Source organism: Hoplias malabaricus, chromosome 10, assembly GCF_029633855.1.
Source record: "Hoplias malabaricus isolate fHopMal1 chromosome 10, fHopMal1.hap1, whole genome shotgun sequence".
NCBI lineage: Eukaryota > Metazoa > Chordata > Actinopteri > Characiformes > Erythrinidae > Hoplias > Hoplias malabaricus.
In genome coordinates, this window is record NC_089809.1 from 43,359,609 (window position 1) to 43,375,239 (window position 15,631).

Genomic DNA, 15,631 nt, shown 5'->3' on the forward strand with positions numbered 1-15,631 from the left:
CCACTCTGACACATATCTACATGACTTTTATTTTAAACACTATAATTCATATAAAATTGGGCTGCAGTGTGTGATAGAGTTTTCACCTGGATCTTCCAAAAAAAATGTTCCTCCTTCCAAACTCATGTGGCCTTGTGTAGGGCGCCTTATCTCCAACAGCCACCAGGGGGCTCCTAGGTGTGGAGACCATGCTGGCCTGTCTCCCCCCTCTCCTACATTCTCTTGCGGGTCACACCAGAGACTTTCCTGACCCCATTACAGCCCATACGCCCTAATACGCCCATAGCTGTATTTGCACATCCAATAGTAACGCTGGCGTGGACACAGACCCGTCTCAACACTCTGAGACTTTGCCCCTTGGAGCTGAGTTACAGAGCTTAGTGGTTAAACTCTCCCCATACGAAACGAGACGACCTTTCAAGACCCTGATACTTCATCAGAACACAAATAAAACAGAGCAGCGCTTCATTCCCAGGCGACTAGCGCCGCTCTGTAGCAGCTCTGCACCAGTCTGCAGTGATATCAGAGGAGCTGCTGGACTTTAGTTACATTTAGAGCCTCATTCTCCTTCAGAAGAGTTCCACAATCAGAGATTACCCCCCTCTCCTCACTCTTCTGTGACATGGAGCTCAGCTCAGATTCTCATTCTGCAGAGTTCTGTTCACACTACAGTTCCACCTTAAATGCTGCAGTAGCCTCAGGGGCTAGAGTGTAATAGCTTCACTATTTAAAGTGGAACTGTAGATTCACAGCTAACTCCAGAGACCTCAGCTGCTCCTCGTGCTGTTTTCTGCTCGTTCTGAAGTAAAGGCCATAATCCACTGAAACTACATTAAACTCAGAGAATACACTGGGGTCATAGAGTTTAAAGGAGGAGACACTGACACCTGTGGGTTACTTTGGGCGCTGCACAGCGTCTCGCTGCTGATTCACAAGGCGTCATAACCCTCCGTTTGGAGTGTGACTCTGAAAATATCAATTTTAAGGTCCATGTCGCCCTCACACTTCACCCCACCCCTCTCTCCCCACAAGAACTGAGACCCCCACCCCTAGGGAAACAAAACAGAGCGGTAGGGCTAAGAGGGAAATAGGATTCACCCCAAAGTGTGTACAGCCAGTAATGGCCACAATGTAGTGGGGAATGTCCAGCCCTGCCTCTAAGGGAAGTGTCCACTGCTGTTTACAAGTTCCAGACTGTGAACTTACACACTCTCCTTGTTCTCCAGGGTCCGATAAATGAGCAGAACTTCGAAGTGTACGTGAAGACACTGACGGATATGTACAACAGCTCCGAACACGAGTACTCTCCAGAATGCAAGGCCTTACTGGACAGCATCAGACAGGCCATCAAGGGCATCCACGTCGAGACCGTCTACTCCCCGTGAAGCACTGTACCGCAGACCAGCAATATCTCTGGACAGCTTGTGTTTCTGTCTTACCTTTCCTTTAGTTTCGTTCTCTTCTGATGGTCTGGGCCCGGCTGGCAGCACACTGCGTGCAGGACAGAGCTTTTATTTATGAATAAACAGTGGGTAAATTATTATATTCATTCCATGGATTGCACTCATAATGAGCAGCCATTTCCAAGCTTTTTGATTTGATGTTCATTTTTGGTGAGATTTTCACACACACACACACACACACACACACCTGCCCTTCTTTGCACTTATTTATTTCCTTTGATTTGCTTGACTCTGTATGTGTTCTTTTGTGTATTAATGCTATTATTGCTATTTATTGTCTCTATTCATCGAGAAATGATTTATTGAACAGTAATATATTTTATTTATTTTGTATTTAACATCAATGTCGGTAACGGTGGGTATTTTATTTTCTTTCTTCACTTCCGCTCTGCGTATTTGAAACGGACTTAGGCTCGAGCACATTTACACGCCTCGTATTTTATTTGGTAGGGTTTTATTTCTGTTGTCGTTGTTGTTGTTTAAAGAAAAGGAGGGAAAAAGACGAAGAAAGAAAACCATGTTTACTTGCATTTGTTATGCTCCTCTCACCAATGACTGATGTCAGATGGAATATCAACAGTCCTGGTGCGCCACCTAGTGGCACAGAGCTCTTACTGGTGGTCCTTGCAGCTCTCGGTGGTCTTTTTTTGAATGTATTGTGTGCTACAAATTAATTTCCCAGACAAGGCTGAACCCTAGTCCAGTATTCGTAGCTACTACTGAGCTCAGATCTGTGTTCATCCAAACACTGGGTTTCACTGGTGGAGGGGACAACATCCAGGCGTAGAAATCACTCCATGAAAAACCCGATTTGCGTTTCTCTCAATATGAACTGCCTTTGGTGTGCACACTCCTGCGTGTGCATATATGTGCCTATATGTAAATGACTACATGGAATATACTATGTTTTTGTGGTAGAGCAGTATTACGTGAATGGTGATTCCTTTTATTATACAGTATATTTATTTTCAGAAAGAAAAAAAAAGCCTCTAACTCTGTCTAGCTACTGTTTATATGCCATTTGAAGTATGGGATGATATTGTTGTAATATGAGAATCAAGTGTTTCCTCATTGATCATGAGTTGGTACCTTCTCCGCCGAGTTTCAGTGCAACGTTGGAGCGCCCTGAAGAACCTTTAAAAGTAAACCCCTTTTTAAAAAGGCCTCTTTTAAAAGCCAGTTAAGAGTTAAGTGTTGACTGAATTCTGAGCTAGTTACTTTTCCAACACAGACACAGCGTGTGGCGTAGAGCAGCGCATCCCCAACCCACAGACGCAGCCCCTGGAGAAACTGAGGGGGCAACCTAGAGGAGCAGGGTGGTCTTAGACGTAAGCAAGGGAACCGTTCACGGCGCATAGAGCAAACTCTGTTTGTACTGCGGTCTCCCGCGACTGTGTGTTCAGTTCCCTCTCTCAAGGGCAAGGCCTCCCTGTTCCTGAGGTTCCCAACTTGAAGAGGGGGGGGGGGCTGGGTCTGTGGACTGGACTTTACGCCTGGTGCATGACTTCTAGCAGAGGTGAGCACTGACATCATCTGCTGTGTCCCTCAAAGTGATAAGGGCAGAGTTGGACTTCCAGCTGCCTGAACTGAGACCGTGCAGGAGTTTTAATAAAATGCTGCGCTTGACCAAAACCCGCCCCGTTAATTGAGAGAAAATCTTTTTAAAAAATAGAAAACAAGACAGAAGTGTAATTTATAACGATGTTAAATTATTTGTAATTCCTAATGTTTCATTTATGAACCACACATTGTTTGCTCAGGAACTTTTGTGAGGACTACTTCTTTGTTTATTTATTTATTTATTTATTTTCCGCGTTTGTATTTGATGTTTTGTAATGTGAAATAAATCTTTTGTGTAATGATATTAGTATGAAACACTGTACTGTAAATGATTTCGTTTCCTTTTGATTAAAACGAAGCGCTTGTTTTTTCAGTTAAAGTAGTTTCTATATTGAAGTTTCTTTACACTGGAGGGTTTCCTAAGCAGTGGCGCGCTGTGTTGTACAGTTTGTGTAATGGTAGAAATAAACAATTTAATGATCTCTTGAATCCTCGGTGTCACACACTAACGCTGGACACTGACGTGGACCTGGTTTCTTACAAACACCTGCCTCAGCCGTCTGCACTCTGCTCACGTAAGGAGCCGCACCTGCCCCACGTCCCTGAGGTCACCCCTAGTCCATCACTGGTCTGTTGATGACCATAAGACTGCTCTGGGTGAGTGTGTGAAACTGCCCACAGGTGTGAGTGTGTGTAAGTGAATGGGTGAGAGTGTGAGTGACTCTGAGTGACTTGAGTGTGTTGTGTAAGTGTGTGAATGACTGGGTGAGTGTGTGAGTCTCTGAGTGTGAGTAACTGTGAGTGACTTGATGAGTGTGTTGTGTGAGTGTGTGAGTGACTGGTTGAGTGTTGTGTGTGTGAGTCACTGTGTGGATGAGTGTTTGGTGAGAGTGTGAGTGACTGGGTGAGAGTGGGAGTAACTGTGAGTGTTTGGTGAGAGTGAGTGACTGTGAGAGTGTTTGGTGAAGAGTGTGAGTGACTGTGAGAGTGTGAAACTGTACACGTGTCAGTGGTGAGAGTGTGAGCGACTATTTGAGTGTATGAGTAAATGTGTAAGTGTGAGTGACTGTGTGAGTGTTTGGTGAGAGTGTGAGTGACTGTGTGAGTGTTTGGTGAGAGTGTGAGTGACTGGGTGAGAGTGTGAATGACTGTGTGAGTGTTTGGTGAGAGTGTGAGTGTTTGGTGAGAGTGTGAGTGTTTGGTGAGAGTGTGAGTGACTGTGAGAGTGTGAAACTAAATAAAGAATAAATATAACTTGAATAACTCTGGGGCATAGTCTGATTTCCCTCTGGATTTCTGGGTGTCTATTTCTTCTGAGCTTTTTTCTAAACTACTGCTCTCTGAACTACCAGGACAACAATCCGTTATTAGCAGAGGTTTGCTAATGCTAATATTGACCATTACAAGACTCTAAGTCTGTCCTCGTTCATCAGCAAACATCAAACTCCACTAAGGATTTACAGAAATCTGATCCACAGAAGTGCCACCTGTTTCTTCCTTTTAGATCCGAGGCCAGGATTCATGTTCTGGACGAAGGTGAGTGGGTTTTCTTTGTCCATCAGACAGTTTTATATTGTAGCCTTTCTCAAAAAATGTGGCTTCTGTGTCAAAGAAGGAAAGGATAAGTTAGTGCTTTAGGTGCACAGCTCTTTACTGAACTGGCATCAAATAACAGCCTTTAAAAAAGTTCAAGAGAAACCTGTAAACCCTTTACTTTAAGAGACACTTATCTGAGCCTCAGTGGCAACCAAGGACACCACTGCCCATTGAAGAGAGTAAAATGATGATGGATTACAGCGCCCCCTACTGAGAGGGTAAGTTAGGGGGCTTGTTTGCCTTCTCCCTGCACTGCACTGTTCGATCACTTTGTTTTGGTGTGGTGCCGGTGAGTTTTTTGGTCCGACTTGTGTCTGCACCTGCGATACATCATGATGATACACGCCATTATAATCTTGCGAGTACAAGGTGGCTGCAGGCTTCAAAGCCAGCTGCTGCAGTTGCTCTCCAGGAGCTGCACGTGACGAGAGACGGCCTAGTGACGACAGCTTAATCCTCATTGGCTGAAACCTAGGAGGTTTGTTTCTTTTCGTTCTGAAATGTAAATCAGATCTCTCAAAGATCCTGTGTGTACAGTAATAACGTCATGACCTCTCACAGAGTGAGCTGATTTACTTTATTATTTTAAATATGATGTACTTCATGTCATGAGGTGGCGTGAGATCTGACCGAGCTCACGTGGCTACTGACCGCGTGGGCGGCTCCTGGCTGCAGCCGGCTACTCTCATTGCCCACCAAGGCGAGGCGTAGTTCATCTCGAATAAACCTAATGGTGCTTGAAGTGGATGTTGGCAGCAGGAGAAATGGTCAGTGTAAGGATCTGAGGACCTCACTCTGATGATCAAAATGTTTTGGTCAGTCTCCAAAACCCTGTCTTGTGTGCAGTGGTCAGGACTGACCAAAAGAGGCCAGAGGAAGGACAACAGATTGGAAACTGGGTAAATCATTGTGGATCACTATTGTTATGAAGTGTGGTCTTTGTCAAAGTGTCTCAGATCCTTATGTTGGCCAATTCTGCTGCTTCCAGCATCAACTCAAGAAGCGACCCTTCAGCTGCTACCTGATATATCCCCTCTAAACAGGGGGCGCTGTAACCAGATCATCAGGGGTGTTCACCTCAGCTGTCAGTGGTTTTTAGATCTTATTTCTGAGGGGTTTATAAGAACTGACCCTTGGATGGCCTCTGCTGGTAGCTAGAGAAGGTGCAGTTGAAGCTTTCCTAGAGTCAGGGACAACTGTGGTCCCCTGCCACCTTCTGACTGGAGACTATTGCAGCCTGGATGTTCTTCTGCAATTTGAAATTTTACAGAAGTAACTTACATAAATTAGGACTGAAAAATACTGAGTGAAGCTGTTTTGGAATCACTAATTTGTATTAAATCACTACCACTATGCAATTTCAGTTTGATTAATTTACATTTAAATTTACACAGTGGAGCAGCAGGTCGTGTCTCTGTCAGAGCTCCAGGGGCCTGGAGGTTGTGGGTTCGAGTCCCGCTCCAGGTGACTGTCTGTGAGGAGTGTGGTGTGTTCTCTCTGTGTCTGCATGGGTTTCCTCTGGGTGACTGTCTGTGAGGAGTGTGGTGTGTTCTCCCTGTGTCTGTGTGGGTTTCCTCCGGGTGACTGTCTGTGAGGAGTGTGGTGTGTTCTCTCTGTGTCTGCGTGGGTTTCCTCCGGGTGACTGTCTGTGAGGAGTGTGGTGTGTTCTCTCTGTGTCTGCGTGGGTTTCCTCCGGGTGACTGTCTGTGAGGAGTGTGGTGTGTTCTCTCTGTGTCTGCGTGGGTTTCCTGGGATGCACCTTGAAGTCGCAGAGACTGGCATTCACAGGAAGCAGGATCTGGGAGCTACATAATAGGCAAGTTTATTTATAGAGCACCTTTTATAATAAACAGCTTAATATCAGTGGAGACGAGGAGGATGGTGTCACTGATGACACATTGTACTTTGGTGTTTGGAGTTGGTGTTTTGCTCTTGTTTAGAAGCAGAAGCTTTGTTTAGCCGCCTGTAGAAGTGTGACCGCAGGAAGAGCTCTGGTGACATGATGGATTTTCCATCTTAGCTGAAACCATAGACTGACATCTGACAAATGTGTACGACCCTAAACGGATTACCCAATCATGCCTGTTTACACAAGCACTTGTCTTCAAACTTATCTGGCAGATGCCCGGCCATATCCTGAATGAAAGCCAGGACAGTGGGCAGCTTGGACGTAAACAACAGAGATTGCCACATTTGTCTGTCTTCCTTGTCAGACTGAGTGACCCTGACAACTGGCTTGGCCTGCTCAGTGCCAGGTCTGCACAGAAGCAAAACAGTGTAGAGAAAAACAGAAACAGGCTAGTCCTTGCAAATCCTGTGCCATGAAGGTCATTAGTGCTGTAGAAGGCTCACATTTAGGCACAGCTCCACAGGGGGGTGCTGTTGTGGCTCACATAAATGACACTTTTGTCCTGTGTGCATGCTCATGTACACATCTGCCAATATCTTCTTTACCATATTGTAGCTGTCCAGTTAAAAGCATGTATCTCCCAAAATAGTAACTGTACAGGAGAAGGAAAATTAAAATTAAAAACCTTTTGTAGCAGGGTGGCACGGTGGAGCAGCAGATAATGTCTCTGTCACAGCTCCAGGGTCCTGGAGGTTGTGGGTTCGAGTCCCGCTCCGGGTGACTGTCTGTGAGGAGTGTGGTGTGTTCTCTCTGTGTCTGCATGGGTTTCCTCTGGGTGACTGTCTGTGAGGAGTGTGGTGTGTTCTCCCTGTGTCTGCGTGGGTTTCCTCCGGGTGACTGTCTGTGAGGAGTGTGGTGTGTTCTCCCTGTGTCTGCGTGGGTTTCCTCCAGGTGACTGTTTGTGAGGAGTGTGGTGTGTTCTCTCTGTGTCTGCGTGGGTTTCCTCCGGGTGACTGTCTGTGAGGCATGTGGTGTGTTCTCCCTGTGTCTGCGTGGGTTTCATCCGGGTGACTGTCTGTGAGGAGTGTGGTGTGTTCTCCCTGTGTCTGCGTGGGTTTCCTCCAGGTGACTGTCTGTGAGGAGTGTGGTGTGTTCTCCCTGTGTCTGCGTGGGTTTCCTCCAGGTGACTGTCTGTGAGGAGTGTGGTGTGTTCTCCCTGTGTCTGCGTGGGTTTCATCCGGGTGACTGTCTGTGAGGAGTGTGGTGTGTTCTCCCTGTGTCTGCGTGGGTTTCCTCCAGGTGACTGTCTGTGAGGAGTGTGGTGTGTTCTCCCTGTGTCTGCGTGGGTTTCCTCCAGGTGACTGTCTGTGAGGCATGTGGTGTGTTCTCCCTGTGTCTGCGTGGGTTTCATCCGGGTGACTGTCTGTGAGGAGTGTGGTGTGTTCTCCCTGTGTCTGCGTGGGTTTCCTCCAGGTGACTGTCTGTGAGGAGTGTGGTGTGTTCTCCCTGTGTCTGCGTGGGTTTCATCCGGGTGACTGTCTGTGAGGAGTGTGGTGTGTTCTCCCTGTGTCTGCGTGGGTTTCCTCCAGGTGCTGCGGTTTCCTCCCACGCTCCAAAAACACATGTTGGTAGGTGGATTGGAGACTCAAAAGTGTCCGTAGGTGTGAGTGAATGTGTGAGTGTGTGTCACCCTGTGAAGGACTGGCGCCCCCTACAGTGTGTAGTTCCTGCTTGCGCTCAGTGATTCCGGGTAGGCTCCAGACCCACTAAACATTTTTAGAGGATGGAAGCTTTATATTGCTCTAGTGTCTTTCTGTGCATGTTTAAAAAGTGCAGCAGAGTGTATTCTGTTTTATTTATCAGTGTTTTGTATTGTGTTGTGTTTGATAGTGTTTGATGCTGCTGTATTTGACAGCGTGTTGTGGTTTGCATGGTGTTTTATATCACATTGTAGTGTTGGTAGGGCATTTTGAAGTTTTATGTTGTTTGATAATGTGTTGATAGTGTTTGACAATGATTTTTTAAAAGTCTTTGAGAATATCTGGCTTTATTTTGTAGTGTTTTTTTGATGGTATTTATGTTTGTTGTAGAGTTAGTGGTTGATGTTGTATTGTAATGTTTAATAATGTGTTTGTTTGTATTGTAATATTTAATAGTGTGTTGATAGTGTTTGACTATGTTTGATTTTTTTCTTTCCTTTTAATATTTCTGAATTTTTCATGTGAATGTTTTTATTTAATGGTGGTTGTTTGATAGTATTTAACAATGTTGAAGAGTAAGAGGCCCAAATGCAGAACTGTAGTGGTTTATGTTGACTGTAGTGTTTAATGGTGTGTTTCAAGGTGTTTAAAAGTGTGTTTGCTGGTGTTAAGTGTGTATTTGCTGGTGTTTAATAGTATGCCTGCTGGTGTTTAATAGTATGTCTGCTAGTGTTTAATAGTATGTCTGCTGGTGTTTAATAGTGTTTTTACTGGTGTTTAATAGTATGTTTTCTGGTGTTTAATAGTGTGTTTGTGGTGTTTACAGCGTGTTGTAGTGGTTGATGTTGTACTGTAATGTCGAATAGTGTGTTTGATGGTGTTAATAATGTGTTTGCTGGTGCTTAACAGTGTGTTTGCAGGTGTTTAACAGAGGGTTTGCTGGTGTTTAATAATATGTTTAACAGTGTGTTTGATGGTGTTAAGTGTGTGGTTGCTGGTGTTTAATATTATGTCTACTTTTGTTTAACAGTGTGTTTGCTGGTGTTAATAATGTGTTTGCTGGTGTTTAATAGTTTGTTTTCTGGTGTTCAATTGTGTGTTTGCCGGTGTTTAATAGTGTGTTTGCTGGTGTTTACAGTGTGTTGTAGTAGTTGTAGTTGTACTATATTGTTGAATAGTGTGTTTGCTGGTGTTTACAGTGTGTTGTAGTGGTTGATGTTGTACTGTAGTGTTGAATAGTGTGTTTGCTGGTGTTTACAGTGTGTTGTAGTGGTTGTTGTTGTACTGTAGTGTTGAATAGTGTGTTTGCTGGTGTTTACAGTGTGTTGTAGTGGTTGATGTTGTACTGTAGTGTTGAATAGTGTGTTTGCTGGTGTTAACAGTGTGTTGTAGAGGTTGTTGTTGTACTTTAGTGTTGAATAGTGTGTTTGCTGGTGTTAATAATGTGTTTGCTGGTGTTTAATAGTGTATTTGCTGGTGTTTAATAGTATGTTTGTTGGTTTTTAATAGTGTGTTTGCTGGTGTTTAATAGTATGTTTTCTGGTGTTCAATTGTGTGTTTGCTGGTGTAAATGTTGTACTGTAGTGTTGAATAGTGTGTTTGCTGGTGTTAAGTGTGTATTTGCTGGTGTTTAATAGTATGCCTGCTGATGTTTAATAGTATGTCTGCTGGTGTTTAATAATGTGTTTGTTGGTGTTAACAGTGTGTTGTAGTGGTTGATGTACTGTAGTGTTGAATAATGTGTTTGCTGGTTTTAATAGGATGTTTTCTGGTGTTTATTAGTGTGTTTGCTGGTGTTGTAGTGTTTTGTAGTAGTTGAGGTTATACTTTAGTGTTGAATAGTGTGTTTGCTGATGTTAACAGTGTTTTGTAGCGTTTCATGTTGTACTGTAGTGTTGAATAGTGTGTTTGCTGGTGTTTAATAGTGTGTTTGCTGGTGTTTAATAGTATGCCTGCTGATGTTTAATAGTATGTCTGCTGGTGTTTAATAGTGTGTTTGTTGGTGTTAACAGTGTGTTGTAGTGGTTGATGTACTGTAGTGTTGAATAGTGTGTTTGCTGGCGTTTAATAGTATGTTTTCTGGTGTTTTATAGTGTGTTTGCTGGTGTTTAATAGTGTGTTTGCTGGTGTTTAATAGTGTATTTGTTGGTGTTTAATAGTATGTTTGTTGGTGTTTACAGTGTGTCGTAGTGGTTGATGTTGTACTGTAGTGTTAAATAGTGTGTTTACTGGCGTTTAATAGTGTGTTTGCTGGTGTTTAATAGTGTGTTTGCTGGTGTATAATAGTATGTTTGTTGGTGTTTAATAGTGTATTTATTGGTGTTTAACAGTGTGTTTGTTGGTGTTTAATAGTGTGTTTGCTGGTGTTTAATAGTGTATTTGTTGGTGTTTAATATTATGTTTGTTGGTGTTAACAGTTTGTTGTAGTGGTTGATGTTGTACTGTAGTGTTGAATAGTGTTTTTGCTGGTGTTAACAGTGTTTTGTAGTAGTTGATGTTGTACTGTAGTGTTGAAGTGTGTTTGCTGGTGTTAACAGTCTGTTGTAGTAGTTGATGTTGTACTGTAGTGTTGAATAGTGTGTTTGCTGGTGTTTACAGTGTGTTGTAGTGGTTGATGTTGTACTGTAGTGTTGAATAGTGTGTTTGTTGGTGTGAACAGTCTGTTGTAGTGGTTGATGTTGTATTGTAGTGTTGAATAGTGTGTTTGCTGGTGTTTACAGTGTGCTCTAGTGGTTGATGTTGTACTGTTGTTTTGAATAGTGTGTTTGCTGGTGTTAACAGTGTGTTGGAGTGGTTGATGCTGTACTGTAGTGTTGAATAGTGTGTTTGCTGGTGTTAACAGTGTTGGAGTGGTTGATGCTGTACTGTAGTGTTGAATAGTGTGTTTGCTGGTGTTAACAATGTGTTGTAGTGGTTGATGTTGTATTGTAGTGTTGAATAGTGTGTTTGCTGGTGTTTGCAATGTTTTGTATTGGTTGATGTTGTACTGTAGTGTTGAATAGTGTGTTTGCTGGTGTTTAGTGGTTTAGTGTTTAGTGTTTTGTAGTGGTTGATGCTGTACTGTAGTGTTGAATAGTGTGTTTGCTGGTGTTAACAGTGTGTTGTAGTGGTTGATGTTGTACTGTAGTGTTGAATAGTGTGTTTGCTGGTGTTAACAATGTGTTGTAGTGGTTGATGTTGTACTGTAGTGTTGAATAGTGTGTTTGCTGGTGTTAACAATGTGTTGTAGTGGTTGATGTTGTATTGTAGTGTTTGCTGGTGTTTACAGTGTGTTGTAGTGGTTGATGCTGTACTGTAGTGTTGAATAGTGTGTTTGCTGGTGTTAACAGTGTTGGAGTGGTTGATGCTGTACTGTAGTGTTGAATAGTGTGTTTGCTGGTGTTTAACAGTGTGTTGTAGTGGTTGATGTTTTACTGTAGTGTTGAATAGTGTGTTTGCAATGTGTTGTAGTGGTTGATGTTTTACTGTAGTGTTGAATAGTGTGTTTGCTGGTGTTAACAGTGTGTTGTAGTGGTTGATGTTGTACTGTAGTGTTGAATAGTGTGTTTGCTGGTGTTAACAGTGTGTTGGAGTGGTTGATGCTGTACTGTAGTGTTGAATAGTGTGTTTGCTGGTGTTAACAGTGTGTTGGAGTGGTTGATGCTGTACTGTAGTGTTGAATAGTGTGTTTGCTGGTGTTTACAGTGTGTTGTAGTGGTTGATGTTGTACTGTAGTGTTGAATAGTGTGTTTGCTGGTGTTAACAGTGTTTTGTAGTGGTTGATGCTGTACTGTAGTGCTGAATAGTGTGTTTGCTGGTGTTAACAGTGTGTTGGAGTGGTTGATGCTGTACTGTAGTGTTGAATAGTGTGTTTGCTGGTGTTAACAATGTGTTGTAGTGGTTGATGTTGTATTGTAGTGTTGAATAGTCTGTTTGCTGGTGTTTACAGTGTGTTGTAGTGGTTGATGTTGTATTGTAGTGTTGAATAGTGTGTTTGCTGGTGTTAACAGTGTGTTGTAGTGGTTGATGTTGTACTGTAGTGTTGAATAGTGTGTTTGCTGGTGTTTACAGTGTTTTGTAGTGGCTGATGTTGTACTGTAGTTTTGAATAGTGTGTTTGCTGGTGTTTACAGTGTTTTGTAGTGGTTGATGTTGTACTGTAGTGTTGAATAGTGTGTTTGCTGGTGTTTACAGTGTTTTGGAGTGGTTGATGCTGTACTGTAGTGTTGAATAGTGTGTTTGCTGGTGTTTACAGTGTTTTGTAGTGGTTGATGTTGTACTGTAGTGTTGAATAGTGTGTTTGCTGGTGTTTATGGTGTGTTGTAGTGGTTGATGTTGTATTGTAGTGTTGAATAGTGTGTTTGCTGGTGTTTACAGTGTTTTGTAGTGGTTGATGTTTTACTGTAGTGTTGAATAGTGTGTTTGCTGGTGTTTAACAGTGTGTTGTAGTGGTTGATGTTGTATTGTAGTGTTGAATAGTGTGTTTGCTGGTGTTTAACAGTGTGTTGTAGTGGTTGATGTTTTACTGTAGTGTTGAATAGTGTGTTTGCTGGTGTTTAACAGTGTGTTGTAGTGGTTGATGTTGTACTGTAGTGTTGAATAGTGTGTTTGCTGGTGTTTTGTAGTGGCTGATGTTGTACTGTAGTTTTGAATAGTGTGTTTGCTGGTGTTTACAGTGTTTTGTAGTGGTTGATGTTGTACTGTAGTGTTGAATAGTGTGTTTGCTGGTGTTTATGGTGTGTTGTAGTGGTTGATGTTGTATTGTAGTGTTGAATAGTGTGTTTGCTGGTGTTTACAGTGTTTTGTAGTGGTTGATGTTTTACTGTAGTGTTGAATAGTGTGTTTGCTGGTGTTTAACAGTGTGTTGTAGTGGTTGATGTTGTATTGTAGCGTTGAATAGTGTGTTTGCTGGTGTTTACAGTGTTTTGTAGTGGTTGATGTTTTACTGTAGTGTTGAATAGTGTGTTTGCTGGTGTTTACGGTGTGTTGTAGTGGTTGATGTTGTATTGTAGTGTTGAATAGTGTGTTTGCTGGTGTTTAACAGTGTGTTGTAGTGGTTGATGTTTTACTGTAGTGTTGAATAGTGTGTTTGCTGGTGTTTACGGTGTGTTGTAGTGGTTGATGTTGTATTGTAGTGTTGAATAGTGTGTTTGCTGGTGTTAACAATGTGTTGTAGTGGTTGATGTTGTATTGTAGTGTTTGCTGGTGTTTACAGTGTGTTGTAGTGGTTGATGCTGTACTGTAGTGTTGAATAGTGTGTTTGCTGGTGTTAACAGTGTTGGAGTGGTTGATGCTGTACTGTAGTGTTGAATAGTGTGTTTGCTGGTGTTAACAATGTGTTGTAGTGGTTGATGTTTTACTGTAGTGTTGAATAGTGTGTTTGCAATGTTTTGTAGTGGTTGATGTTGTACTGTAGTGTTGAATAGTGTGTTTGCTGGTGTTAACAGTGTGTTGTAGTGGTTGATGTTGTACTGTAGTGTTGAATAGTGTGTTTGCTGGTGTTAACAGTGTGTTGGAGTGGTTGATGCTGTACTGTAGTGTTGAATAGTGTGTTTGCTGGTGTTAACAGTGTGTTGGAGTGGTTGATGCTGTACTGTAGTGTTGAATAGTGTGTTTGCTGGTGTTTACAGTGTGTTGTAGTGGTTGATGTTGTACTGTAGTGTTGAATAGTGTGTTTGCTGGTGTTAACAGTGTTTTGTAGTGGTTGATGCTGTACTGTAGTGCTGAATAGTGTGTTTGCTGGTGTTAACAGTGTGTTGGAGTGGTTGATGCTGTACTGTAGTGTTGAATAGTGTGTTTGCTGGTGTTAACAATGTGTTGTAGTGGTTGATGTTGTATTGTAGTGTTGAATAGTCTGTTTGCTGGTGTTTACAGTGTGTTGTAGTGGTTGATGTTGTATTGTAGTGTTGAATAGTGTGTTTGCTGGTGTTAACAGTGTGTTGTAGTGGTTGATGTTGTACTGTAGTGTTGAATAGTGTGTTTGCTGGTGTTTACAGTGTTTTGCAGTGGCTGATGTTGTACTGTAGTTTTGAATAGTGTGTTTGCTGGTGTTTACAGTGTTTTGTAGTGGTTGATGTTGTACTGTAGTGTTGAATAGTGTGTTTGCTGGTGTTTACAGTGTTTTGGAGTGGTTGATGCTGTACTGTAGTGTTGAATAGTGTGTTTGCTGGTGTTTACAGTGTTTTGTAGTGGTTGATGTTGTACTGTAGTGTTGAATAGTGTGTTTGCTGGTGTTTATGGTGTGTTGTAGTGGTTGATGTTGTATTGTAGTGTTGAATAGTGTGTTTGCTGGTGTTTACAGTGTTTTGTAGTGGTTGATGTTTTACTGTAGTGTTGAATAGTGTGTTTGCTGGTGTTTAACAGTGTGTTGTAGTGGTTGATGTTGTATTGTAGTGTTGAATAGTGTGTTTGCTGGTGTTTAACAGTGTGTTGTAGTGGTTGATGTTTTACTGTAGTGTTGAATAGTGTGTTTGCTGGTGTTTAACAGTGTGTTGTAGTGGTTGATGTTGTACTGTAGTGTTGAATAGTGTGTTTGCTGGTGTTTTGTAGTGGCTGATGTTGTACTGTAGTTTTGAATAGTGTGTTTGCTGGTGTTTACAGTGTTTTGTAGTGGTTGATGTTGTACTGTAGTGTTGAATAGTGTGTTTGCTGGTGTTTATGGTGTGTTGTAGTGGTTGATGTTGTATTGTAGTGTTGAATAGTGTGTTTGCTGGTGTTTACAGTGTTTTGTAGTGGTTGATGTTTTACTGTAGTGTTGAATAGTGTGTTTGCTGGTGTTTAACAGTGTGTTGTAGTGGTTGATGTTGTATTGTAGCGTTGAATAGTGTGTTTGCTGGTGTTTACAGTGTTTTGTAGTGGTTGATGTTTTACTGTAGTGTTGAATAGTGTGTTTGCTGGTGTTTACGGTGTGTTGTAGTGGTTGATGTTGTATTGTAGTGTTGAATAGTGTGTTTGCTGGTGTTTAACAGTGTGTTGTAGTGGTTGATGTTTTACTGTAGTGTTGAATAGTGTGTTTGCTGGTGTTTACGGTGTGTTGTAGTGGTTGATGTTGTATTGTAGTGTTGAATAGTGTGTTTGCTGGTGTTTACAGTGTTTTGTAGTGGTTGATGTTTTACTGTAGTGTTGAATAGTGTGTTTGCTGGTGTTTAACAGTGTGTTGTAGTGGTTGATGTTTTACTGTAGTGTTGAATAGTGTGTTTGCTGGTGTTTAACAGTGTGTTGTAGTGGTTGGTGTTGTACTGTAGTGTTAAACAGTGTGTTTGCTGGTGTTTACAGTGTGTTGTAGTGGTTGATGTTTTACTGTAGTGTTGAATAGTGTGTTTGCTGGTGTTTACGGTGTGTTGTAGTGGTTGATGTTTTACTGTAGTGTTGAATAGTGTGTTTGCTGGTGTTTAACAGTGTGTTGTAGTGTAATATCCCCGAACGCAGGGCTCTAGGCTTGTAGGCCGGTTTGTTAAGGACCACGTGACGTGTGTTTACATCCTC

At 42.2% G+C, this 15,631-nt stretch overlaps 1 protein-coding gene across 2 annotated transcripts in view; it reads left to right on the top strand.

The window, feature by feature from the left end:
• st18 (ST18 C2H2C-type zinc finger transcription factor) overlaps window positions 1-3,484 on the top strand; it is a 77,163-nt gene extending 73,679 nt beyond the window's left edge. For both annotated transcript variants that reach the window (XM_066682907.1, XM_066682906.1), the window contains exon 22: window positions 1,227-3,484. In XM_066682907.1, the coding sequence (XP_066539004.1) occupies window positions 1,227-1,385 (159 nt within the window). In that variant the 3' untranslated portion in view covers window positions 1,386-3,484. The remainder of the gene's footprint in view (window positions 1-1,226) is intronic.
• The last annotated feature ends 12,147 nt before the right edge of the window (window positions 3,485-15,631 follow it).